General features: G+C 37.8%; 1 protein-coding gene across 1 annotated transcript; it reads right to left on the bottom strand.

The window, feature by feature from the left end:
* Positions 1-824: 824 nt before the first annotated feature.
* On the bottom strand, positions 825-25,664 carry SCGN (secretagogin, EF-hand calcium binding protein). The gene is made up of 11 exons (XM_053467108.1): positions 25,536-25,664; positions 24,759-24,826; positions 16,620-16,712; positions 14,108-14,197; positions 13,016-13,072; positions 10,533-10,610; positions 9,596-9,651; positions 8,747-8,792; positions 3,989-4,048; positions 3,368-3,436; positions 825-1,413 (listed from the first exon to the last, which is right to left on the bottom strand). Exons 1-11 carry the CDS (start codon positions 25,603-25,605, stop codon positions 1,285-1,287), a joined length of 816 nt encoding a protein of 271 aa, XP_053323083.1. The 5' UTR covers positions 25,606-25,664; the 3' UTR covers positions 825-1,284.
* Positions 25,665-25,908: the final 244 nt, after the last annotated feature.

Below are 25,908 nucleotides of genomic sequence, written 5' to 3'. Positions count from 1 at the left end.
TAATTTGAGGGAGTGTGTTGATTAAGGAACACTGGTCGATATCATGTGGCAGCAGTAGCAAAGGTGTAGTGCCTACCAGCTGTGGCTCGTGGTTTGGAAAGTCATCTAAGTACATTGAAGAGGTTGGAGACGTCTTTGTTGGTTTGCCGTCCTAATAACCTGACACGCTGGGCTTTAGTATGTGACAGCTCATCTAGATGTTGACCCTACTTTGGTTTTCCTGAAGATGATGATTGTAACGGTGAAAACACACTATGGATGTACCACGTAGATTATCCTGGTAGACGTACCACCTGGTTTTGTGTCCCTTTCCCAGGATTGCAAGTCTGCATCCTTGACTCATTTATACAGCATAACAAAATGACTACCCAGGCCAGCCCGCCACTGTCTGCTAATGATCATGTCATAGCTTTAATCTACATTCTATTGTAACCAAAAATGTTTCTTGTAGAAAAAATGGCTACCTCTACTGAAGTACCTCTACTTAGTATGTAAACTTCTTGCACATGCTCAGTAGCTTTACCGCTGAAGCAGCAGTCTCTTGTGTGTATATAAAACATCAGTGTTCAGACTACCCTATTTAAATGCAGTAATGTTTGTGGATGCCTGGATCTATCCAACAGGCGGCCATGCACACATGATCTATCAGCCCCTGGCCTTAAAGAGACGGAGGCCAATTCCCCACCCGCCCCTTCTTGATTGTTAGGGTAGCTTTATTTAAACATGTCTCCACTGGTACAATACATGAAGCCAGCTTTAGCATAATTGAGTCTGTATTCAATTACTCAGATAAACTAAGACGAAGAACATATGCCAGATTCTGATTTATTTTGCAAAAACATAAAACTTTATTGTTTCACAACAGTGCAAATATGACAGCAACATACACATGCACCTTCATTACTGGAGTAAACAGTTTGCAACATGTTTAACACTCTACATTTATATCAATTATCATTTTAGGACACTATTTATTTCATCATCAGATTTCAATTGGGATAATTGTACGGCTCTGCTAAAAGTGCCCATTTATTTTTATAAAGAAAAGCAAAATCTCATAAGAAATACCTATGTTATGAAAGATAGTTTGATTTAACAAAGAGCTGTCATGCATTTCCATTTCATCTGTGCTGTCCATGCTTTTTATTAGTATACTTTACTATAATGTCCCTATCCTCCTCAATCATCAATGTGACAAGATAGTTGGCAGAACGCGGCTAATCATAAACTAGCGGGTCCTGACGTAAGACGAAGGAAACACTGACAAGGAAACTTGGCATAATATCATGGGTTTACTTTTAGACCAAGGCATAATGCCAGTTCAGACTTCTGGATTTTTCCATCCCTGTTGACATCACAATGGTTAAGCAGGATCTTACGGAACTTATCAAGGTCAACGCCACTGATGCTGGGCTAATGGAAATAAACAAATACAAAATACATGAAACCTTCACTTAGTCATTTCAGAATAAAAATAGAAAATAAAAACACCCCCCCAAACACAAAAAAGGAAGCTCCAATAACAGGGATTTTGTGCAGACTATTTGTAAGGAAATATTGCTAAAGTTTATTATCATGAAATTGTATAACCTGTTGTGTTTAGCGTTAACAAGGTAAAAGTCCGATAAAACGGTAGTAAGTGCTGACATTTTTGTGTTTTGTAACAAGGGAAAAGGTCTACTGGGAGGCAAAAGGAACAAAAGGATGACTTGGCCTTTTCTGGATAAAAAGATACAATTATTTTGTAGTAAGGAAATAAATGGTTCATATTTGATAAGAAATATCATTTTTATGGAGTGTCTCACATATCAATCCATTTTTATATGCAGATTGTAACTATACAACCTGACATGGTTGTCTACACAAGCACATAGGTGAGAAACAACACATAAGTATCCTCCACTAACAAAAGTCTTAATATATATGTCTGGAGAACTAAATTACTGTCTATCTAATACCATGGACTATTTAAGGGACATCTAAAACATAATTCTGGTGTTGCTTGAAGGGGAGATCCAATGCATTTTTTCCCCTTGAGCATAAAATACAGCGCTGTATACAGAAATGTAGGTTAGCATTGACAAAAAAAACTATTTTTGTCTCAATTTGTTCCAATAAATCTGCAGTCCTTGAGACTGATATTTAATACTTTTGGTGACACCACACCAAGTTTATTCTTTCTTTACGGCAATGTAAATAAAGTCCATTCATCTATAGACTTTTATTAGTTAGAGTATCTGGCCGGGTGAGAATGGTTGACATTCTGAGGCAATAACCTATGTGTAAATCATTTGTGAAATGCTTATATACTCTCTATATGACTGTACCTACAGGTAGTCTAGTGTTATAATTTCTGTTGGATCAAAATAAACTTTTACTTCAACCCAGTGCTGTAATAGCATAAATTTATGATGACAGACACTATCCTTTACAGAGACAAATATTACTTTTAAGTAGTAGTAGGTGGGTGAAAACTTTCACCTATATCCTAAAAACAGTGTGTTTTTCCCTGAGTCTTCATGGTCAGTGATGTTTCCAGTGTAGGCCACCTGGAACTTTCCCTCTTCTGCTTAAAGACAGGGCATATAGTGGGGTTAGCCCCAGACAGCCTTTAGTTGGAGTTTGGGAGACAAGTAGGCAAGGAGCAGGTGAGAAGTGGGCATAGGTATATGAGAAGTGTGTGGGGAGTGGGCACGCACTCCCCTGCCTCGTGAAACAAAAAAATAACTCTGAGACCCTGGGAAGCAGGACTTCACCTGGAGACTCCAACCCAAATGTGGAGAACTCCCAGTTATGGCTACTCTGTTTACATTGCATTGACATTTCAGGAAGTAAATAGAGTTGTTGCTTACAACATCGACAAGCGTATTTGAGGTGTCGGTTGTTCCCAAAGGACGTTTCATGAAAAGTTACACAGTATTTGAGAATACCACCATGAAAAGCAAATTCTGTTGTGATTTTGTCCAGCTTTTAAGTGGTCTTTGATCTTTTAGAAATAGTATATCTACTGTATATCGTTAACCAGCTGCTATGTGATCTGCCTGAAGGTCCAGCACAAGAGGTCTACTCTCTCTTAAGATCTCCTAAGTGGATTTTATATGATAAGTGTCTTTATGGCAGAAGCACTTTTTTGAAAGACAGTGCTTATCAAAAGCACATGGTGTTTAACTTAAAAAAGCAAATACTATTCTTAACATTGGAGGTTTTTATTAAAATACACAGTGCTTGAGAGTTATAAAATACACGATGGACATACAACAGACCGATAGAGGTTGTGAACGGTGTGTCACCCTATGTATTGCCAATGATTAAGGTATCCTTTGGAGCCATGGGTGTGAGAAAGTTAGGAAAGAATTGTGAAACTAACCTTCACAAGTTCCATCATGTCCTTGACAAATCCATCTACTTCTGGGCCTTCAAGAGCTCCTGTTTTACTCTGAAAAGTTCCACATTTTCCAATTATAAAATAACATTATTTTGAAAAAGACACATATTTGAAGTATAGCACAAAATAGCAGTTAACCAGTATTTTTTCATGGTTTTAGTTATGTTATATAGCTTATACCAAAATATTCAGTGTGAAAAATACATAAATGTAAATGTAACCAATGATGTGTAATGTTAGAAACAACCATCATTTAGCTATAATTCTTATTTTCCAAACATGCACTTGATTTCTCTTTGGGGCTATTCACTAAAGGCAGAATTTGCAGGAGGGTTTGCTAGAGTGTTCTTCAAAGAACACCTCCACTTCACCATACATTATGAAGGTCCAACCCCAATGAACTTCAGCTGCAGGATAAGCTTGGTTGGCCCTGCATTCTGTATAGTATATAATAAGTAATCTCCTTACACATTAAATTATGCATTATAGAGGACCAACTCAGCCCTTCTAGTAGAGAGATTTCCATGGGTAGCTGAACTCCTGCAAGCTCTCCCTTTGTGCCAAAAGTACACATCCAAGGAAGATGTATTTTTACATACTTACAACATCATAGTGTGCAAAAATAGTCTCAAAGTCTCTTTTCCTTTCATCTTTACTACTTGCCTATACAAAGAAAAAAGAACAGCTTGTGAATATATACAGGGGATAGATGTAACATAGCACATAACATCAGTACCGGGACTAAAATGTTAGGAGTTGTAGCTACTAGGTTACTGTTTTTTGCCTGGAAACTGATAGGTATGTAGTCGGGACTGGGCTATCTCCCATGACCTTTCCACTGTTTGCACCCCAAATGGCTCATCAAAAAGAGCAGCTATGCACCTTCAGACGCCTGAACATTACATTATGAGACTCTAGTTAACTTAGTCTCTTAGACTAGAACAACCAGAGAAACAGAAGAATAGATATATGTTCTTCTAGCGAAACTTTATGTTTATCTTTACCATTTACCAAAATACAAAGTAAGTAACAGAAGAAAAATCTAAATCCAAATCAATATTTAGTGTGACCACCTTTGCCTTCAAAACAGCATCAATTCTCGTAGCACAAACTCAGGTATCTTGAAGGCAAATAGGTGTATGGTTGAACAATTATACAAAACAGGTGCTAGTAATCATCAATTTAATGTAGGATGAATATAAGTGGATGAGAAACAGCCAAACTCACAACAAGGTGAGGTCCCTGAAATTTAATGTCCAGCAGTGCTATCATAGCTTATTGTCCAGAGAAGTCTGGTAAGAAGTGGTCTTCATGGAAGACTTGGAGCCAAAAAGCCATCCTTCCGACATGGATACAAGGACTTGTATTTCAACTATTCACGAAAAACACATGAACTGGGCGCATAAAAATGGCAGCAGGTGCTCTGGACTAATGGGTCAAAAGTTTAAATATTTGGCAGAAGGCAGTTTGTTTGGTGAAGGGCTGGAGAGCAGTATGAGAGTGTTTGCAGGCAACAGTGCAGCATTATGGAGGTTCCTTGCAAGTAAGGGGCTGCATTTCTGCAGATGGAGTTGGAGGTTCAGTAAGAATTAAAGGTTCCCTCAATACTCAGAAGTGCAGGCACATACTTATCCATCATGCAAATACTATTGAGAAGGCATCTTATTAGCACCAAAATGTATACTGCAGTATGACAACGTCCCCAAACATACAGCCAAAGTCCTTAGGAACTATCTTCTGCATTAAGAAGAACAAAAAGTCCTGGAGGTGATGGTAGGGCCACACAGAGCCCTGATCTCAACATCATTAGGTGGGTCTGGGATTACACAAAGACAGTGAAGCAAATGAAGTTGACTAAATCCACAGAAGAACTAGTTCTCCAAGGTGTTTGGAACAATCTACCTGCCGAATTCCTTAAAAAACTGTGTGCAGGTGTACCTAGAAGTATAGATGATGTTTTGAAGGCAAAGGATCGTTAAACAAAATTTTTATTTTGTTAAATTACAAAAATAAACTATTAACATGTATATTTTTGAATGCATTCTTACTTTACAATGTTTTTTTCACATCTGCCTTAAACCTTTGCGCAGTACTGTATATATCAGACTGTAGAGAGTAGAGACAGCATTAACTGATTACAGTGGGGAACGATGCGAATCGGACAGCAGAGATGTCAAATGCATGTGTGCTACCCCTGAAGGGAGGAAGAGACTGCCAAATAGCACAGCTGGGGGTCACGTTTGTGATAGCATTGCAGCTGGTCAGACAAAGTGAATGTAGGCCAGAAAGGGAGATACATCATTAAAAAAAAAAAAAAAAATTCATCATGACATCATCAGAGGGATCTTTAGATACAAGAAGAATCCCTGGGGTATACAAAGACTCCACACTGATCTACTGCTATACTCCTCTCCTCTCTGATAAAGAGCACTGCAAAATACCTATACTAATTTCAATAGGCATAGAAAATAAAGTTTCTTTAAAAAAAACTATAACTATAAATCCCACCACTGCTCAACAAATCAAAATATTAAAAAGTAAAAAAATATGTATTGTGTAATTTTGGTCCTTTAATCTTTTCTAAAATATAAAAAAAATGTTTTCTTTTGCTAACCTGCAGAGGAAATCCTGAGCTAATATACATAGGGGTATGCAAAAAGGGCACAGTTTAATTTTTGCCACATAGTTTAGAAGAGTTTGGTTGGAAAATGGCTACATGAAAGGTTTTACTAAGGCATCTGTAAATAGCCTAGGTTTTGTGCTTTTCAGAAACATATACTTCTGTTCTGAACTTTGTCAGTGTTGTTAAAGCTACCATCCCAGCATATCAAATTTGAAAATAGTATAGTATTGGTCTCGCTATTACCAAAATAGGTTAAGATACTAGACATATGAGGACAGATACATTTTGGGTTAATTTGTACTAGATATTTAGAACTATTATAGGGTAAACTTTAAAAAAAATATATGTTTTCTAGTAATTTATGTTTCCTAAAACAATATGTAATATGCAAAAGGTGGAAATTATTAATGAACAAAGACAAAGTCTTCCATCAATTACTATAAATGTTAAAAGTTCAAAATTCCAAGGCCATCTTTAACATGAAGCAACGGGGAAAATGTCCTATTTCCAGGCTTACTTTAGGTGCCCACTGGACTTGTTCTTTTGGCTCCCCTGTTGTGTACATGAACAAAGCCAACATGCTGCATGATGGAGGAAGGGAGGAAAGAATCACCAGGTTTTGCTACACCATGACCATACCTGGAAACTCTCTGTGTTTCCTCGTGAGAAATGCTGCTTCTCACATCAGCGGGACCCACCCACCAACTTCAACGGGACCCCCTGCCGGCATCCCCTGGTACCTGGAGCCATGAAGTTCCCAGGTATGACCGTGGCCTGTTGGCGGCACATACACGAATGGTCTGGGGGGCCAATGAGGGCAGAGCAATAGGTGAAGCTTGCCCAGGTCAATAGCACAGATACCCCCTGTGTAATGTCTATTTTTTTAAACACCGCCCTAAAGCAAATACTTGAAAAAACATCACAGCGCAAATCCGTTCCACTTCTAAAGTTTGCATATTATTTACTACTGTGTTTTTATGAAAGCACAGAATCACACTGTTCACAACCTTTGCCCTAGATATGCAACTGCATTCATAATGAGAAATCAAGCTCTGCTTTCAGTGCAAACATCACCGAAACAAATCCAGTCTGTACTTTTTAGTCTCTAGGTAACACATCTGCTGTTTATTGAGGATGGACTGCAGATAAAACACTGTGTACCTTTTCAAAATATCATTCAGATTTCCCTGCAAACATATCTGATGCTGTTCTAATAGTCATCATACATCAACTGATTTAAGACCTTCTTTGCTAATATCTATTTTAACAAACAAAATGTATTTTGTGCTTCGCTAGCTAATTCAGAAACCCAACAATCCAGGTAAGAATAATATTTGGTGATTTACAAATATATACATACTTTTTACCATAACTTAAATTGAACACAACACACTAAACATAGTATAATAATGAATGAACCGGGTCTTGTTTGCATCTCAGGTATCCCTAAGTATAGGTGGACAAACAGTTGAAAATCTTCCCGTAGGAATTACACAGTAATTGATAAGTAAATATTGATAAGTAGTACAGTGGGCCAGTTATGACCCACCAATGTCAGGTTGCCCACTATGTTTCCTGTGTTGTGATGTCCACAATAGCTGAATTTAGTAGACAATTGTCCCCAAAAAGGCAAGCCCCCACAAACTTAAGTGAGTGAATGAGTGTGTTCCTGTGTATAAGAATTAGTGTAAATGTTAGGTTAAGTGTGTGTTGGTCTGTGGGTATGTGTGCAATTGTGTTTGTTAGTGGGGAAGACCACTTGGCTGAATATGCCCCCTGGGCCAGTAGGTGCCAACCCTCCCCATTGCTGAAAAATGGTACTTCGGGCAATTAGGCAATTAACACCATATAAGATTTCCTAAAATGTGCAGGCTTGGGCAAGCTTGGGCTGGAATTCGGGCAACATCCCAAAGAGAGTTGGTTCTCTTAGCATCCATATAATAGTTTATATAGGACTGTTTATATATATATATATATATATATATATATAAAAAAGGGTATGGCTTTGTTTATACTCCTTCTTGGTTCAGTTCACTGTGTTGATTCTGTGCGTTTCTACTCTTTCCTCAGTATAACAAGACAATGCAAACAAGCCAGCGCCTTCAAACCGAATAATACCAAACCCTTAATGCTAACCCAAGATGTAAAGGCCATGATGCAGATCATGTCCCTAATGCTGAGGAAATCACTAGTATCACTATTAGGCCAATGTACCGGTAATTGTGCCGGTGGCGTTGGATGATTAGCCTTCCAACAGCAACATGCTCTATATTAAATGTCTGCTCAACTTTTCTCAAATCTACAGCCTTGTATTTCTGTTTTCATGGGATAAATCATTCTGTGTGTCTCAACTAATATGTCATAATGGAGTTACATAGCTGCTTTAGTTTCCCCGCAACACATCCTATTAGCGCTTTGTTTTAATGTACTTTGAACCCACATGGATAATGGAGGCAGATGTTTCTAATCAGGAACCGCTCGTTCAAATTAAACCTTACTTAGCTGTGGAGACAGGGAGCCGAAGTAAGTAAGTGTTTCCTGAGGTGAACTGGATATTACTATGTTATTAAACATGAGCCTTGGAAAGTTGATTCAATTATATTAATTATATAATACTTTTATATGAAATAATTTAAATAATTGAGTAAGCTTTCTTACGTTTCAGTAAATAACAACAAAAGCAGATATCTGCTTTTTTGAGATCAGAGTAATTTATGTTTTTTTTTCACAGAACTTACATCCATTTTAAACTGAAGGAGGAAATTTTCCTGCAGAGCCAGGATCCTGAAATATAAAAAAATATATAAATAAATAAGAATATGGATTGTACTACAATATCTCACTGGGGTTACACACACCTCTTTACACCAGATACATCTCCTATTTGTGCTCTGTTACAGAGTGGCTAAGATTGAAAGAAATATCATTAAGCGTTTTATTATTAAATGTACTTTGACTATATGTATTCATTGACTATATCACTAAAATATTGCAATTAGGCGATGTTGCTCAATAACGTAGAACCCTAATTCTTATGTTATGTATTGTTTAAGTTGCACTATTATATTTTGGAGACATGGCACGCTGAACACATAGACAGAACAAGACCATACCAATCTTTAAAAAGCAGACGTAAAAGCTATTATAATTTAAAAGGTTGTTTTATTTAACGTCCACTTGCTGGACAATTTATCCGCTCACAATTTATTACAATGTACTACATACTGTACCTATGCCACAGATTAGAAGCGCTGACAGCAGGTGTGGATTATTTCCCCATTGGAATCTGCCCGTTTTCTACCCTCCAACAACACATTCGTCCTTTAATTATAACTTTTGGTCCCTGGTTTATTTATGAGCAAGCCTTTCGCTTGATTTACCTCACTGTATTAACCTCTGCATGAAGGCCACTCCACTTATCCACCACTTCCATGTTTTACAATTAAGTCTTGAACACTCATGTTAACAACAGTGCTTCCAGCCTCAACTATTGTGTTGCGTTGATAGCTCCTTGTTTTTGGCCAGCAATGCACAATGTAACCTTTCGTATCCCAACAGAAATGTTAAAGATCCACTTTAATACTCACTTTGCCAAGTCATTAAGGTCCAGTCGACCATCTTTATTCTTGTCGAACAGTTTCATCTAAAATTTAAATAACACTTCCAATAAGTAAAACTGCATACAAAAGCTATGTGACACATGAAATCCATTTCCAGCCTCAGTCTTTAGCATTGCTATGAGTATACGCTAGCGGTGGAACATGTAATGGGTGGCGGAGACCTCCACACCACATTTTTACATTCTTCCTACATAATGTTTTTCTTATTAATGATTTTGCAATACTACAAACACATAATACGATGTTAACACGCCCAGTATACTCAGTAGCAATAAAGCAACCACAGACAAGCATTGGTTTATACAATCATTTCTTTTTGGGCATATCCCAATGCTACTAATACTAATAATACAATTTGTCACCGCAAATGCAGTTTATGCTTATATTACTCCTTTTTTGGTTTGAGGGCCCTATAGAACTCTTGCCTAGTGGCACATGGAATTAAAGCCTGGTACTTGAGAACAGAGCTCGGGGAAAAAATGAAAATGCTGATGTCAAAGTTACTATGGAAATCTCATGATTTCAGCTGCTTCCTTGTTAAGTGAGGAAGAAATTGTTAGTTTTCTTCAAACATCATGTGTGTTTTGACATCATGAGTGGTCATGACATCACAACACTTGTAATAAAGTGAGTGCTACTCTCCAGATTTTTTTGAAGGTTTTTAACCCAGTTTTTTTGAAGAACCTGATAGTAGAGTGATATTTTTACATGTGGCTGAGATAAAGAAATCATGAGGTAATAATAATCAAGTGCAAAACCCATTTTTCCCATTTGATGTATTTTCCCTTCTTTCTTCCTTTTATTTTCTCTTATCCAATATTTCTATGTCTCAGTGATTTGAAATGGAATTCCAAATGAATAAGCGTATATTTTGTAAACAATATCATATGTTGGCGGTACTCACCATAGTATCAGTATACTCATCAAGTTTATCCTCTGTAATGAGCTTTTTATGTTGTGAGAAGAGATCGTGCAGGAAGTTCTGACAATACAAAAGTTATAGAAAAAAATCAACTTAAATATAATTCCCTGATTCCTTGTTGTATTAAATATGTCTGTATGCATGCATCGCCACGGACCATGGACGCTCTTACACGTTTGCTGGATGCGGCCACATGTATTGAGCTACCCCATGAGCCGCAATAAAGGTATGTGTAAGCCACTATTGGACACACACAGCCCACCAGGCACTTGACCTGTTTGCCCAAGGGCCAGTCTTGGTCTGTGCATGAGACTTTCATATGGTTGGTCAAATAGGTCATTTCTGTCCACATGTTTCTGGCACCACCTATAAGTTGCTCACCCGCATAAGAGGATGTGTAATTTTTCAATTAGGTAATTGATTTCATTCAAAATGTATAAATACATAAAGGCTTTGAGATAATTTTTCAACGGAGCTGTTAAGGTCTTGAAAGCTTATGTAAGTTTATATATTTTACTGTATATCCGCCAGAGACTGTACATTTAGGAACAAATGTTATCCCCAATTTAAAAAAAACATAACTAGCATCATTTCTGGTCAATGAATCACTCACAAGTATATTAGAATCATTTTAATTCACAACTTAAAAATAATCTGTTTGAAAAAAACAGAACTGAACTACCAGCTAGTATTGCACCACTATTTTTTTGGATCCAAACATTTCTCATCATTAAGTCTCTTCTGAGCACATCCCAGACTTTTATTTCATTAACTACAAATTAACCTAAAGGCAACATTTTGTAAAAAAGGAAACTACAGACTCGTGGAAAATGGGTGTGCGAGACACAGCTGTTTCCTCTTGATATCTCACACACATATTAAGTGTACGGCAAAGAAAGAAATGGATGGCTTCAATGCAGTTATTAAAACATGAGTTGCAATAATATATTTCTAATAAAAGTTAAATGCATCCCACAGGTGCTTGTAGAATAAAAGGAGCAGAGGATTGGCAAAAATATTTAACAGGGAACTGTAACATTCAAAATTATCCCTAATTCCACTTTAATCTCCAGAAAGCTTATTTCCTGGCTTCAGTTTTGAACCTTGATTTCATCTGCCACCTAAAGTCTTTTCTTTGGTCTAAATGCAATTCCATGCATTGCCACCAGGGTTACAATGTTACAAGGCCTAACCCTGTCTAGGTCCAAACTGCGATCCATATAGGTGCCTTCTGTGCCACCCCTTTCTTGTGTATATGTTTAGCATAGTAATAAGACTTAGAATAAGACTACTGTGTGCCAAACATTGTTTGGGACTCAATGTTACTTTATGTGACACTATAATATTGGGCCACACAGCTGGACTTATGGTGTCAGCCCTCCCTTGGTTTTTAAACGTTGCACCAGAATTGCTTGTGATACATAATACACATTGACATGATTAAACTATTAACCCTTTCAAATCAATTTAACAATTAATACATTCATATGACTCAGTCACACACTAGCAATGTCATAGTTCCAAATTGTACCTTTCCCTTTCCCTTGCCTACTCTATTTTTGTCACATACGATCACTTAATGGTCTACATGGCAGGGATCCCTAGGGATGATAAATGTGGTATCCTGTGATTACCCCATTGGCAATATATAACAGAAGAGAATATATCGGGACAGGGTAAATGGTTTATGAATCGAAGTAGCAGGTACTTGAGAATAATGCATCATGTTCACTGTTTGGAAGAGATTACAACTAATGGATCCATTTTAGCTCTCCAACTTTCATCCACGGTTTATACTGTAAACAATAGAATTCAAAAATGAACAACAGAACAAGCTAGCTGGAAAAAAAAATTGGCAACAGACCAGTTTTGCTCTCTGAAGTTTCCTAATGCAATATATTTTCACTTTGCTAATGGCCTTGTACAACCTGTGCAATACACGGACAATCATTTCCTTTGGAAAGTGTACTTTATTTCCAAACAAATTTCTGGGTTTTTTCTTAATTGCATTATCTATACGTTGTCTGATACAGAACAAATAAAATGAGATTATTTTAGCTCCACCATTAAACATTTAAAAAATACAGCTTGATATTTCCATGGTTTATGTTGTATATTAACCAAGTTAACCAAGCTGAAAAACCTTTCCAGGGGTCAAGAAAACCTAAAAAAAATAAAAAATAAATGGTATTTCCAGTTTTTCTCATTTGACAAAGAAATATGTCTTATGGACTTATGTACAGGATATATATATATATATATATATATATATATATATATATATATACCGGTATATATATATATATATATATATATATATATATATATATATCGGTGTTCCCCCCTGTAAGGGCAGTCCAGACCAGAAATATAAAGCAAGATTCCTCTGAGCCGCTATACACACTTAAGACATTGAGTTAATTTTAGTGTTATCCCCAAAAAAGTAAATAAAGCAAAAAACTCACCCTCAGTTCGACTGCAGAGATGAACCCACTACTGTCCTCATCATATTTTCGCCATATCTAAAAAAAAGTAATTATTCAGTTATAATACGCCTCATTAAAAGTAATAAATTATCTCCGTCATATTTGTTTTAACAAGTCAGATACGTCATGCATGTGGTACAGATAAGGGACATACACTGTAACAATTTATGAGAGGGTAGAGGCATAAGGTAAGGTGGGTTAAGAGAATGGTCATGCAGGTTGGTTGTGTTAGTTCCTTGCTTTTATGGATTAGTACAGTTTCATTTATAGAACGATTTCAATAAAAATCTGGCAAAAAATTTTAGCAACCCAAAGTTTTGTTAATAGTGTACAGAGAGGTTTTCAGTGGGTAAGATGGCAGCTCTGCCAATGATTCAGCTCAATGCTAAGCAAAGCAACCATGTTAGGATTAGATAGGACTCTTCAAAATTGGGGTACTTTGACGTAGTGGCGGGCTAAGCAATAATTGGCCATATGGTGTGATGGAATCCCCCATAATTGTTTCCTAAGGTAGGTGCTTTTAAATAGCATTTGATGGATGTGTAATGATTCAATGTTTAATTGTACATATTTATTGGTCACTTCAGCAGCCCCCAAAATCTGAATTTCTATGGTTTTTAAGGTGTGCTCCTCTTTATGTGTTTTTAGTTTAAAATAAATAAATTATTACCATCATATTTGTTTTAACAAGTGAGATGTTCAGTATATGTACAGAGAGGTGTGACTGAGGGACATATGGCAATATACAAGAGGGTAGAAACATAAGGTGAGGTGGGTTAAGAGCTTGGAAATGCAGGTTACCGTCAGTTCCTTGCTTTTGTCAATTTAAACAGTTTAATTTATAGAATGATTTCAATAAACATTAGGATAATTATATTAGGATAGGATTGACAACAGGGAAAAGATGGGAAGACTAGATAAGCCCAATGGTTGTTATCTGCCATCAAGTTCAATTTTTCTATATATTAGTCAAGCTCCAATGTAGCTTAGAGTAAAATATGGCCATGTTGGTGGAAGTTGTTTAAAAATGACTTAAAAGTAAAAATGAACAGCTACTGCATGTACACATACCCGCATAAACTCCACACTGTTATCCAATGGTGTTTCCCGTCGGAAAAGTAATAGAAAGTTTTCATCTTCTGGTAGGATCATGTTTGCAAGCTAGAGAAAATATCAAAATATACAGAAATTCAATGTTAACCTTTAGGTTACACTAATGTCCAATAATGTGGACTTTATTTTTCCACAAATAAAAAATCAATACAACAGCTCCACAGTGATACTGAATCCTATATTGGATAATCATACTGTTAAAGACATCCATACCATCCAACGATGGTAAAAATACCATGTGTTCAAGGCAATCATTCCATCAACATCCAATCATTATAATGCACAGATGTATGTACAGTAAATACATTTATAAACATTTAGACATGGGTTTCTACCAAGACCAGTACCAGTACTGATGTGTACATGGTTCATAGTGCTTGTCAATAGTAAACAAACAACAATGTACTCTGAAAGCTGGAATTTCAACTAGGGTCAGTGGGGGTGCAGCTGCAAGAAGGACCTCCTAGTCCAATAATAAAGCAGGGGAGCAGGCATATCTATGCTGGTGGAGATACAGAGAAACCTTCTTCTGCTCCTCACTAGTTCTAGACTGTGGTTGGCCTAGGGCAGCAAGATAAATACATTACTGGGTATATAATTGGACTGGTGATGGGCTTTGATCACTTCAAATGGGAGAGAAGAAGTCATTGTTTGAAATGTAATGGTACATATAAATATATTTATTCCTCGCTAGAACACACAATATTAACTAGGAGGCCAAGTACAAAATATATTGTTGATTTAATAAAATATATAAAATATATAGCTTTAATACATGTTAAAAAAACATTTTCCCCAAAGAGACATACTTCAAATGCTAATTTTAGTAACACTGTAAACAGTATACAGGAATTGGTGATAACATTGATGTAAAATATGTCAATATTACAAAATAATGTGTACGAAGCACTAAAATTATTATTGTAATTATTTTTATTATTGTTTTGTTGTTATTTTATGGCTGTGGTTAGTTCTTACTCTGTATCATCAGATGGCCATATTTTGTTCCCAAGAGGGTTTAACCGGTTTAGTGAATTCGGATGTGTGCAGCTCCTTTAATGGTCTGCTGAATTAGGTACTTACATGCTGTCTCTTCCTTGTCAAATCTCTGGCTCAACATGTTCTGCATTAGTTAGTTTTTGACACATTTATAGTGAAGCTTTGAGGAATTTTGTTGTGATTTCTAGAGTATGTCACTGAACGTAAATTTCACAGCAGGCATTCACTGTCTGTTCCTGTACAGTTTCAATGGTTCATAGTCTGGTGTAATGTGCAAGCTGTCTTTCAGCAGAATATCAACTGGGCTCACAAGAGGTTCAGCTACAACCAGGACCTGCTAGTCCAATGATAAAGCAGATAGATCTATCCTGATGGAGATGCAGAGCAACCTTCTTGTGCTACTCACCAGTTCTGGACTTGGTATGGGTCACTATATATATATGGAACAAGCTCTTTAGCATTTGGTCCAGCAATCAGTTGATTATTACTGCTGTTTACTTAGAACGTTGGGCACTAAAAACACAATCTAGTTCTTCAGGGATTCATCATTTGGGGAAAAGCAGGAAAAGAGAAGTCCACTCTAACTGCACAGGTCTCCATGCTTCCACAAAACTCAAAACAATAGCAATCCTTAAATCTCCTTCCCTCAGACAAGAAAGTAAAGAGTAGACAAGTAGTAGTGGTGTGTAGGGATACACTGTATTCCATATGGCTGTCCTGGTTGTATCTTACACTAACCAATATAAACCATTATCTTTCCTGGTATTATCAAAAGACAATTATGTTGAATGAACACCTTTTTAGTGTATCTTCATATTATAGTATACATAGAACTATGAGTCAGTAGATTTATAGAATGAAAGTGGTTTTTTTTGCATTTTTGAGGTACAAAGGAGATATAGGAGACAAGTCTGTCATTTGTATCAACGTGTCAGCTAGTCATCAATCCTACTGAGTTTAATGGTTTTCTACATGAACAATGCAACTCAACTTGGGGCTCTGTTATGTGTTTACAAATGCAGCATGATGCTAAGTATAGAAAGTGACAATTTAGTGCATTGTCAGGTGAATACTGCTTTACATGATCCAAAACAATATACAGTTATGGACCAAGATGTGATTAAGCAGTATTTTTCAGCTGGTTCAATAGGCTAGAACAGGCATTGATGCAAACATTTCTTTAACTGTACATTATGCACCAATCACCTCCATCAGCCTTCTCATGGACATGGTGTGCTTCTAAAGATACTTTGCCAACTATAGCTCTTAAGTTAAAAGGCGACCCCATCATCTGTTCCCCAACAGGTACACATGCCACAGGTGGACAGACATTGTACAATGCCGCATATGGTCTAGGTAGGTTTTCATTTTACGGACTCAAAGTTATTTAAAGGCTTTTTAAAAATCCATCAGACAAGACCAAGTTTTATTTAGTTAGCCGACTGTCATAAAGCGCGTTCAAAACGAGTACCTCTTGTATTTGCAGACGTCCATCAGAAGTGACATCGTATGCAGACATGAAACGATCCTTTATCCTCTGAACCTTCTCCGTAGTGATTGCGTTCTGTAAACAAATGGAGTGAATGGAGATATTATAGTTCTTCTATCCAGTATACATTTTATAGCCACTTTCAATTCTGTATTATTGATAAACCCGATATTAATGACATTGTGACTGACAACAGAAATTTTACTGGCCATAATAACATAATGGAGAAACTATGACTACGTTTAGAAATAAGTTTGTGAGTTTCAATAGATATTTGATATTGGGAATTGTGTCAAGGAAACAGTAAGACAGCATGGATGTGTTTTTCTTTTTCTATAAAACATAAAAAAGTATTTAACACGACACATAACAAGACTACATGACATACATTATGTGCAGTAATGCAGTATGGGGACAGCCATTGACCTTCATGGTAAAGCTCAATAAGGGAGCTCAATGTTCATCACATAGAAAAGCTATGGTAACCTACGGGGAAAGCAATTTACACTACACGGATCACATTGTTATTAATAAAACACTGCTTGCACATAGAGCTTTGTATGGTATTCCTATCTTTATAAGTAATTAGTTAAAGCAGGCAATGTCTAGGCTCTTGCAGGAACCTCATGTTAGGAAAGCCTCAGTGTTTGGCAAATAGGGTTCCCAAGCTGTTTATGTTTTAAGAGTTTAAGACTATTACATTAATGAAGATATGCCTGCGATCGCATGCTGCCAAAGTAGAGTCAGTCCACTGAGGAGGACTGACCCAATTTGCCAACATGGAGCACATGCTTCTTAGAATAGGACAGACGCATTCATAGAACTGTATGGGAATGGATAACGATATCAGACAAAAAAAGGCACTGTACCACTAATGGCTCTATTTAAATGGAAATAGTATTCCTTTTAAATATAAATATATTTAATGAGCTGTTAGCAACCATTTGGAAGTACAGCTTGACAGGGTTTGTACCTAGTTAGAGTCTAGAGAGGATAAATTGCTTTTATACTGGTTTAGATATCATGAAGAAATACAGAACTACTATTTAAATCATACCATTGATTATTCGTATTATTCTATACAATAATTTTTATACCATAAATAGAATAGTGTAGCAATTCCTGGTTTCCATCCCTGTGGGATCCTGGAATATACTGTGCATTAAACATTACATTAAATGTTACCCTAAGAAATATAAAAAGGTAAAACAGTGCCAAGAATAAGGGCAAAGCCTTTTTTACATTAGAAATCATGGGCAGACTAGGTGGCTTTTATCTGCCATCAAATACTATATTATTACATGGAAATGCATATTTGTTTGAAAAAGTAGGAACTTTTAAACCAAACCTTTTAACAAAAACCTCGACACAGACATGGGCGTAGGAGCCCCTAAAAATCTGGGGGGGATAGCATTTTCACTGGTAGGGTATACCTGACCATTTCACCAACAGCGACTTTATGACATTGCATTATAAATACATAGACATTAATATGTAGTCGGTCCCCCTTTGCAGCTATAACAGCTTCCACTCTTCTGGGAATTTCCACAAGATTTTGGAGAGTTTCTGTGGGGAATTTTTGCAACCTTGCCTTTATGGACCTTGTTTTGTACACTGGGGCACAGACCTTCCCCAAAACTGTTCCCACAAAGTTAGAAGCATAGTGCTGTCCAAAATGTCTTGGTTTATCACCTTCAGCTCACAAATGCTCTACTGGATGATTGGGAGAAAATTCCCACAGAAACAGAAAAATCTTACAACCACAGATAGACCCGACTGGACACGGCCACAGAGACTACTATGATGTAATGAAGGATCCATCTAAGACTCCTAACACGTCATGCACACAGGAACATATCCACACACTTAAACACTTGAGTAACATACACACGCATGCACACACTTACATACACACACAATAATACACCCCAAAAGATTCCCACACTAATATACCTAGACACATGCCCACCATAATACACCTGGAAACATACTAACATACCCATAAAACAGATGTGCACAATAACATACCCACAAATATACACTATCACACCCAGACACGCATTCAAACACATCCTTCACTTACTCTGCCTACCCCTAGATTTAACACGTGGCGCTTTGTATTAGTGATGCCCTAGACCAAGTGTCCAAATGCTACATACAGTGACACACACACTCATTTTAACCAGAAATAGGCCTGGATTTAACCCTAGGTGCCCCTGAGTTAAACATGTGTTACAGGGAATCATTCTCTTCCCTTTAACACACACATGCACTGCTCTTACGCATGCCTGCCCACAAAAACAGATATCTACGCTGCAATTGCCTGCAGATACACACTTGCCAATACTCACACATATGCACTACCCCTATACACGCCTGCCCAAACATACATAAACTGCTCACACACACACACACACACATGCCTCCCCATAAATATACACTGCCCTTGCACATACTTACACAGACGTATACACTATAAGACAAATACACTCCTTATATACACACATATACACTGCCCATACACACGTACACATATACAATGCCCATACACACGTACACATATACACAGCCCATACAGACGTACACATATACACTGCCCATACACACGTACACATATACAATGCCCATACACACGTACACATATACACAGCCCATACAGACGTACACATATACACTGCCCATACACACGTACACATATACAATGCCCATACACACGTACACATATACACAGCCCATACAGACGTACACATATACACTGCCCATACAGACGTACACATATACACTGCCCATACAGACGTACACATATACACTGCCCATACACACGTACACATATACACTGCCCATACAGACGTACACATATACACTGCCCATACAGACGTACACATATACACTGCCCATACAGACGTACACATATACACTGCCCATACACACGTACACATATACACTGCCCATACACACGTACACATATACACTGCCCATACACACGTACACATATACACTGCCCATACACACGTACACATATACACTGCCCATACACACGTACACATATACACTGCCCATACACACGTACACATATACACTGCCCATACACATCATCAGACCCCCCCTCCGTTTTGCACATCAGGCCCCCCCCTCCGTTTTGCACATCAGGCCCCCCCCTCCGTTTTGCACATCAGACCCCCCTCCTCCGTTTTGCACATCAGACCCCCCCCCTCCGTTTTGCACATCAGACCCCCCCTCCGTTTTGCACATCAGACCCCCCCCTCCGTTTTACACATCAGACCCCCCCCTCCGTTTTGCACATCAGACCCCCCCCCCTCCGTTTTGCACATCAGACCCCCCTCCGTTTTGCACATCAGACCCCCCCCTCCGTTTTGCACATCAGACCCCCCCCTCCGTTTTGCACATCAGACCCCCCCCTCCGTTTTGCACATCAGACCCCCCCTCCGTTTTGCACATCAGACCCCCCCCCTCCGTTTTGCACATCAGACCCCCCCCTCCGTTTTGCACATCAGACCCCCCCTCCCTCCGTTTTGCACATCAGACCCCCCCTCCCTCCGTCCGTTTTGCACATCTCTTACCTTTCTCTTCCTCTTTTCCCTCTGGTTTGCTGCTTACTCTCATTGCAGTGCGGCTGCGCACAGCTGTTTATTCTGAGCGCCGGGGCTGGGATATAAACGTCATATCCCGTCACCCGGCGCTCAGTGACTGGTAAGTGTTACTTTAATGCTGGACTGGTTAGGGAAATCCCCAACCAGTCCTGCACGCTGCAGCTGCTGATCGGGCAGCTGGGCACAGACGGCACTCACCTCACACAGCCCTGGGGGGGATTTCTCTATTATCGGTCCCCCCCGCATGATTTCCTGGGGGGGATCCGTCCCCCCCGTCCCCCCCGGTTCCTACGCCCGTGGACACAGACAGCAAGAGCTCATTGAAAAAGAAAAAAAAATCAATACTATTTTGTATCACGGTAAAGAAATTAAATAGTAGCAACTTGTTAGAATTTATTAGAATCTAGGAATCAATGACAATGACAAACTAAAACCAAACTTCTTCCCTGTGTTCTCAAGCATATTTAAATTAACTTTCTGAAATTTTATTTCAGCCAGCCAAATGCCCCGCTAGGCATTCCTAGGAAGGAATAGGTAAAGTTTACCGCTCCAAGGGGCAGTCACGCTAATATTTCCATCTGAGAGCTCTTGCTTCCAAAATGGTGTGATTGTCGCTTTAGCACTTTGCATATAATGCAAAGCGAAAACCATGTTTTTCCCCCATATAAACAATTATCTCACTATATTCTGCTACGTGATGTGGCAAGGAAGGGGTTAGCTCAATTTTGCTTTAGGGCTGGATTTTTCAGCGAGCAAGCAGAATGTACCTAACAATTTAAAACACAGCTGCCTGAACCCTTTGTGACTGAGCTGGATGACAAAGCAGAACTCTTGGACTCAGCCTGCTGCAAAACCCTAGCGTAAAGGGGAGAGACCAGAAAGGACTTGTGCTGTTATCTGCGGCAGGTTGCTACAGGAACAGAAGACTGGAATGAAGTGTAATGGCCAAAAGAGCTGTTAAATCTCCCAAAAGAGCAAATAGGTAGGAAGGCTACTCTGGATAGCATAAATTCTAATGACAGGCTGACAAAGTGTCTACAGCTTGCCCCAAAGAGACTGTATTTATTCTAAAAGAAACATTGAAGAAAGTTTTGCTGTCAATACAGAGAGTCAAGTCAATTGCTCCCTTTGGTTTTATAGTTTGATAAAATGACTCCTTTAATCTGGAATTCTTGTTAAAAAAAATGTATCCAATGGTAATGCAATAAAACCGGTGCTAAGGTGAGTGCTGGATTAAGGGATTTGGAGTTGATTTGGTGCACATAGCTTGCCCCAGCAGATCCATCACCAGTCTGTTGCCTTCACTGTGCTGTGTGCCAGGAGTGGGATTCCATGAGATGTGTTACAGTCTGGGATCCTTGGTGACCCTCGTGTGGCTGTTGTTGGGCCAATAGGCCCCATAAAGAGACATGGCCTGGAGCTTCAGGTCCATCAGCCCATATATTAGTTTCCTTTTTAACAGAGCCACCTGGTCACCCTACTGTTGTAAAGGGTCACCTGGGTATGGGAAGCCACAGAAACACACCTAGATCAACAGGTTAACAGTGACTGTTAAAAGAAAATTGTTTACATACACCAATACCCATATCTTTGAAACCCAAGTCTCTGGGTTTTTGCCCCAATCTCGGGGTCTCAGCATGAAGGGGTAGATTCTCAGGGTTTCACAGTCTAGACTGACCATTTCCTGTTCTACGCTGCTGTGATATATATCTATATAAGACCTAATTGGTGCTTTTGCTACCCTTTTTTATAATTAATACTCAAGCTTGAATGCAAGTGACACAATTATGTCTATTTTTAAATAATGACAGTTCAAGGTTTCCATGAGGACCGGTATTAGAGCCATTTAGTTAATACATTTGGAGAGACGCTAGGTAGAAGCTTCATAATGGCCTCTTATAGGATTAATATTTTCAAGAGGCTCTTAGTCAGTTCATTAAGATAGTTCGCAGGTAAGCTCACACCCTTCTTTCATTAAAGTGAGCATGTACAAGGAGTATGTGCCCTGCATGCAGCACTGACAGGTCTACTCCACATGCATGTCCAACATTGCCTTCTCCCTCAGCAGCAAGCTTTAAGAATGAATCGCATTGGGACCCAGCTCCGTTAATGGCATCCTAGCCTGCTAAACAGATGAACATATCATCAATCAAAAAGGAAACAGCTCTGCGGGTTGTTTCCCCCAGAAGACCGGGTGGGGGTTATAGATCTTCACTAAAGAATAGAAATGGTTAAAAAAAATAACAGTTTGGTGCCCACCAATGATCAATGCACTTTGTAGACTTAGAACAATTTAGTATGCATTATTTTACCTAAAAGTAAACAAAACGAATACTTACCTTGGCGAAAAGCTGGACCTTAAGATCTTTAGCATTCAATCCAACAGTAAATTTACACTACAGTACATCATTTCTTATCTACAATTCTGACATGGATTCCGCATTTAACTATACCCCGCACATGGACCACAAAAAATATTTACTAATATTAGACGTTTTGAGAATACAGAGCAAAATGTAGAGCTACAGATCCACAGATGTATACACCGCCCTTTAAATTCTACATATTTTTAAGGACTTGGATAATTGTAGACGCCACCACCTCAGCAAAAACACATGGCAAATATACCAATGTAATCAGCATGAATATTTTCCATGACCAGATACTCATACATATTTAATAATGTTGCCTTTCAATAGTGAATAAGACTATCATGCAGGAGAGTGTAAAAGTGAAATACAAATGTTTAAGTAAATAGAACATAATGCCTGGCACATGTCATTTGATATAACATACATGTTTATGATGTATACATGAATAATAACAGCCTGGTATTGTATATCCTTATTTAATATTTTAGCTCTACAGGAGAACGTGCCAGCTCTACCATCTAATAAAAGGAAATCCCCCACTCAGATGATTTTACTATCACCTATATAAATTCCAGTTCATTTTAGTGAATGAGGGGAAGGAGGATATTAATCCAGAGAAGCTACCGTCTAATTTTGAAAGATAAGCCTTAATTATTCTAGATATAGATGGATTAGGAGGCTATTTAAATGGTGTTAGCTAATTCCATTATGAAGCTAAAGGTGGATGAAGTGCCTCCCTCTACCCAATACTAAAACTGCCCTAAAGGTATTGTATCCGCATAGTGTAGAGGGCTTGGTAATAGGGATGGATTAATGTCTGGATTAAAGAGATAGGTAAAATAAATTGGGGAAGTAAAGAGGTTTATTCACTTTTGGGAGGGAAGTTCTGTTTTCATCTCCCTCTCATCACTATTCATTAAAAAAGGGCCATCCTTGGTAGGTTACTGCAAGAAAGGCTGAGTTGGCCCTGCATAATGTATACTTCAGTCAGCGAGGAGGCTTTGAAGACACCTCATTGATTCAATGATACATTATCCAGGCCATCCAATCTCTTCCTACAACATAAAGTCTATGGGTTCACCTTTCACAGTGTATAGTGAAGTCAAAAAGCTGAAACGCAACTCTTCTGCAAACCCCCCCTTTAGCAAATAAAGCCCAAAACCTGTAGAAACAAGATTGGTGATAATAGACATACAGAGGATGGACTATATAGTAAAGCAGATTATACTGTATATTGCCAAGAGGCTGTCAGTGATTGGCTCTTGATTTCGCACCCTCTTTGTAATATTTTTTGGTACTTTTGGGGCTTTACCATATCTTTTTTTGCTATTATATCAGATGCAGCTCAGTGTTTTATGTTTTCCTGTGCTGAATAACAATCAGGTTTCCCTTTGTGCCAAAAAAAAATTAATTGCTTGTCAAAGTCATAATCCTTTCAGTATTTTGTCTCGTAATTAGGGACGGTAAGAATTACTATAACGGCTCCCACTGGAGTGGTCACCATTATAATAATTCCGTTTAATTGCAATTTGGTTGTGGAAAAGGCTGCACATTGATATACTTTATAGTAGTAAATAATTAATTAAAACCCTTTATTATGGACATTATATATATATATATATATATATATATATATATATATATATAGACGTTATAACGTATAACAAATCACCTGCTATACTATGTCACCCCATTACCATTGCATTATTAAGACATACCTTCTTTTGTGGGATACCTGCAACAACTGGTGCTTCTTAATGCGTAGTTAATGAGAAGACGATACACTTTACATCGCATCTACTTTCTTAATAAATCAGTTTGTAGGTTAATGCATGTTATCATTCCCAAAATATCACAGCATTAAAAATGATTTATTTTATTTTATGATTTTAAGTTTACAATCTGCTATTCCAAAACTAAAAAGTTAAAAAGTTCATATGCAATATATTAAAAATATTATATTTAGTGTTGTACATCCATACATTTAATCATGTATTAGTTTTAGAAACAAAAACCATGAACATACTGAGAGCGAGGAGTATTTAATAAATTCATTAATAAGTTACCAGTTAACTTTAGGGTGCAAAATAAACATATAATGACTATGTAATATGACAAAGCAGTGAATTATTACTTACTGTGCCCAGTTTCTTAAGCAGATGGCAGAAGAAGTCATCCAGCTCTTTACCTTCTATGTAACCATTGTCTACATACAAATATAAAACACAAACACATTTATATTAATATATTAATATATTGTTATTAAACTGCTTTGCTCCTTAATAAACTAATATATAACAGACAGCACCCCAAAATAGTTTATGTAATGGAAAACATGAGAATCAACATTTTTAACCATTTGAGTGCTAGCATATCTTGCAGCAATCATGCTTCACACTCAAGAGGCTTATTTATTTTTTATCCACATAATATGCTAGAATGTAAATCAAAAGCCACATTAACTTCCAGAACGGTGTAAATGCAAATCACATAATGATTGCTTCTTGGAACTGGTGTTTTGTATTGTTTATATTATCAGTAAAATCCTAAACATATCCCCAGCTCTCTAATACACAGTGATCATACAACCTATATACCAATGCTTTAAAGTGATTATTTCTCCCCCCCAAAAAATCACACAGAAAACAAAAAAAACACTAAAATCCCCCAAAAATATATATGTGGTTTTATATAAACCTAATATTAAAATCAATTATTCGAGAAATTATTCCAAACATCACTTGGATTAGAAACCCAAACTAGTAGATGGATTCTTAAAAAAAAAAAATCAGCCCTGCTATAAAAGAATTATTGTAGGTGTGTGACTTTATCATACAGCGCTACGGAATATGATGGCGCTATATAAAACAATAAATAATAATAATAATAATAATAGATCAGGATTAGATACTCACCATCAGAGTCAAAGCGCAGCCAGATTTCAAGGAATTCGGCAGCATCCAGTTTGAGGAACCCGCTGTCCATGGTGCTGAATTTGCTTTCTGTGTCTGTGCAGGAGGAAAGCTGAAGCTTATCTCCGCTGCCTGTGCTGATCGCTGTATTTATGGCTCCTGATGGATCGCTCCCTCCCATTAATCGCTCGTTGCTTTGGGTGGGGAGGCAGGCTTGTGGTTGCCTGTAGGTGATGTATTTGTGCTGTGAGGCTCACAGAAGGACAAAGTCCTTTGTACGTTATCAAGGCTATTGTGCTAAGACCGTCACACTGAATTGCAGTCACAAAGCAAATAATTGTTTAACTCATACACAAAGTCCATACAACAGGTTCCC

Source organism: Spea bombifrons, chromosome 5 (assembly GCF_027358695.1).
Source record: "Spea bombifrons isolate aSpeBom1 chromosome 5, aSpeBom1.2.pri, whole genome shotgun sequence".
NCBI classification, from domain to species: domain Eukaryota; kingdom Metazoa; phylum Chordata; class Amphibia; order Anura; family Pelobatidae; genus Spea; species Spea bombifrons.
This window is presented reverse-complemented; position numbering and strand designations above follow the sequence as displayed.

Coding starts and splice junctions, on each gene's coding strand:
- SCGN (XM_053467108.1), bottom strand. CDS start 25,605: ATGGACAGCGGGTTCCTCAAACTGGATGCTGCCGAATTCCTTGAAATC. Junction 16,713..24,758: donor TGCTTAAGAAACTGGGCACA/GTAAGTAATAAT, acceptor ATTTGTTTACAG/AACGCAATCACTACGGAGAA. Junction 14,198..16,619: donor GACGTCTGCAAATACAAGAG/GTACTCGTTTTG, acceptor TATTTTCTCTAG/CTTGCAAACATGATCCTACC.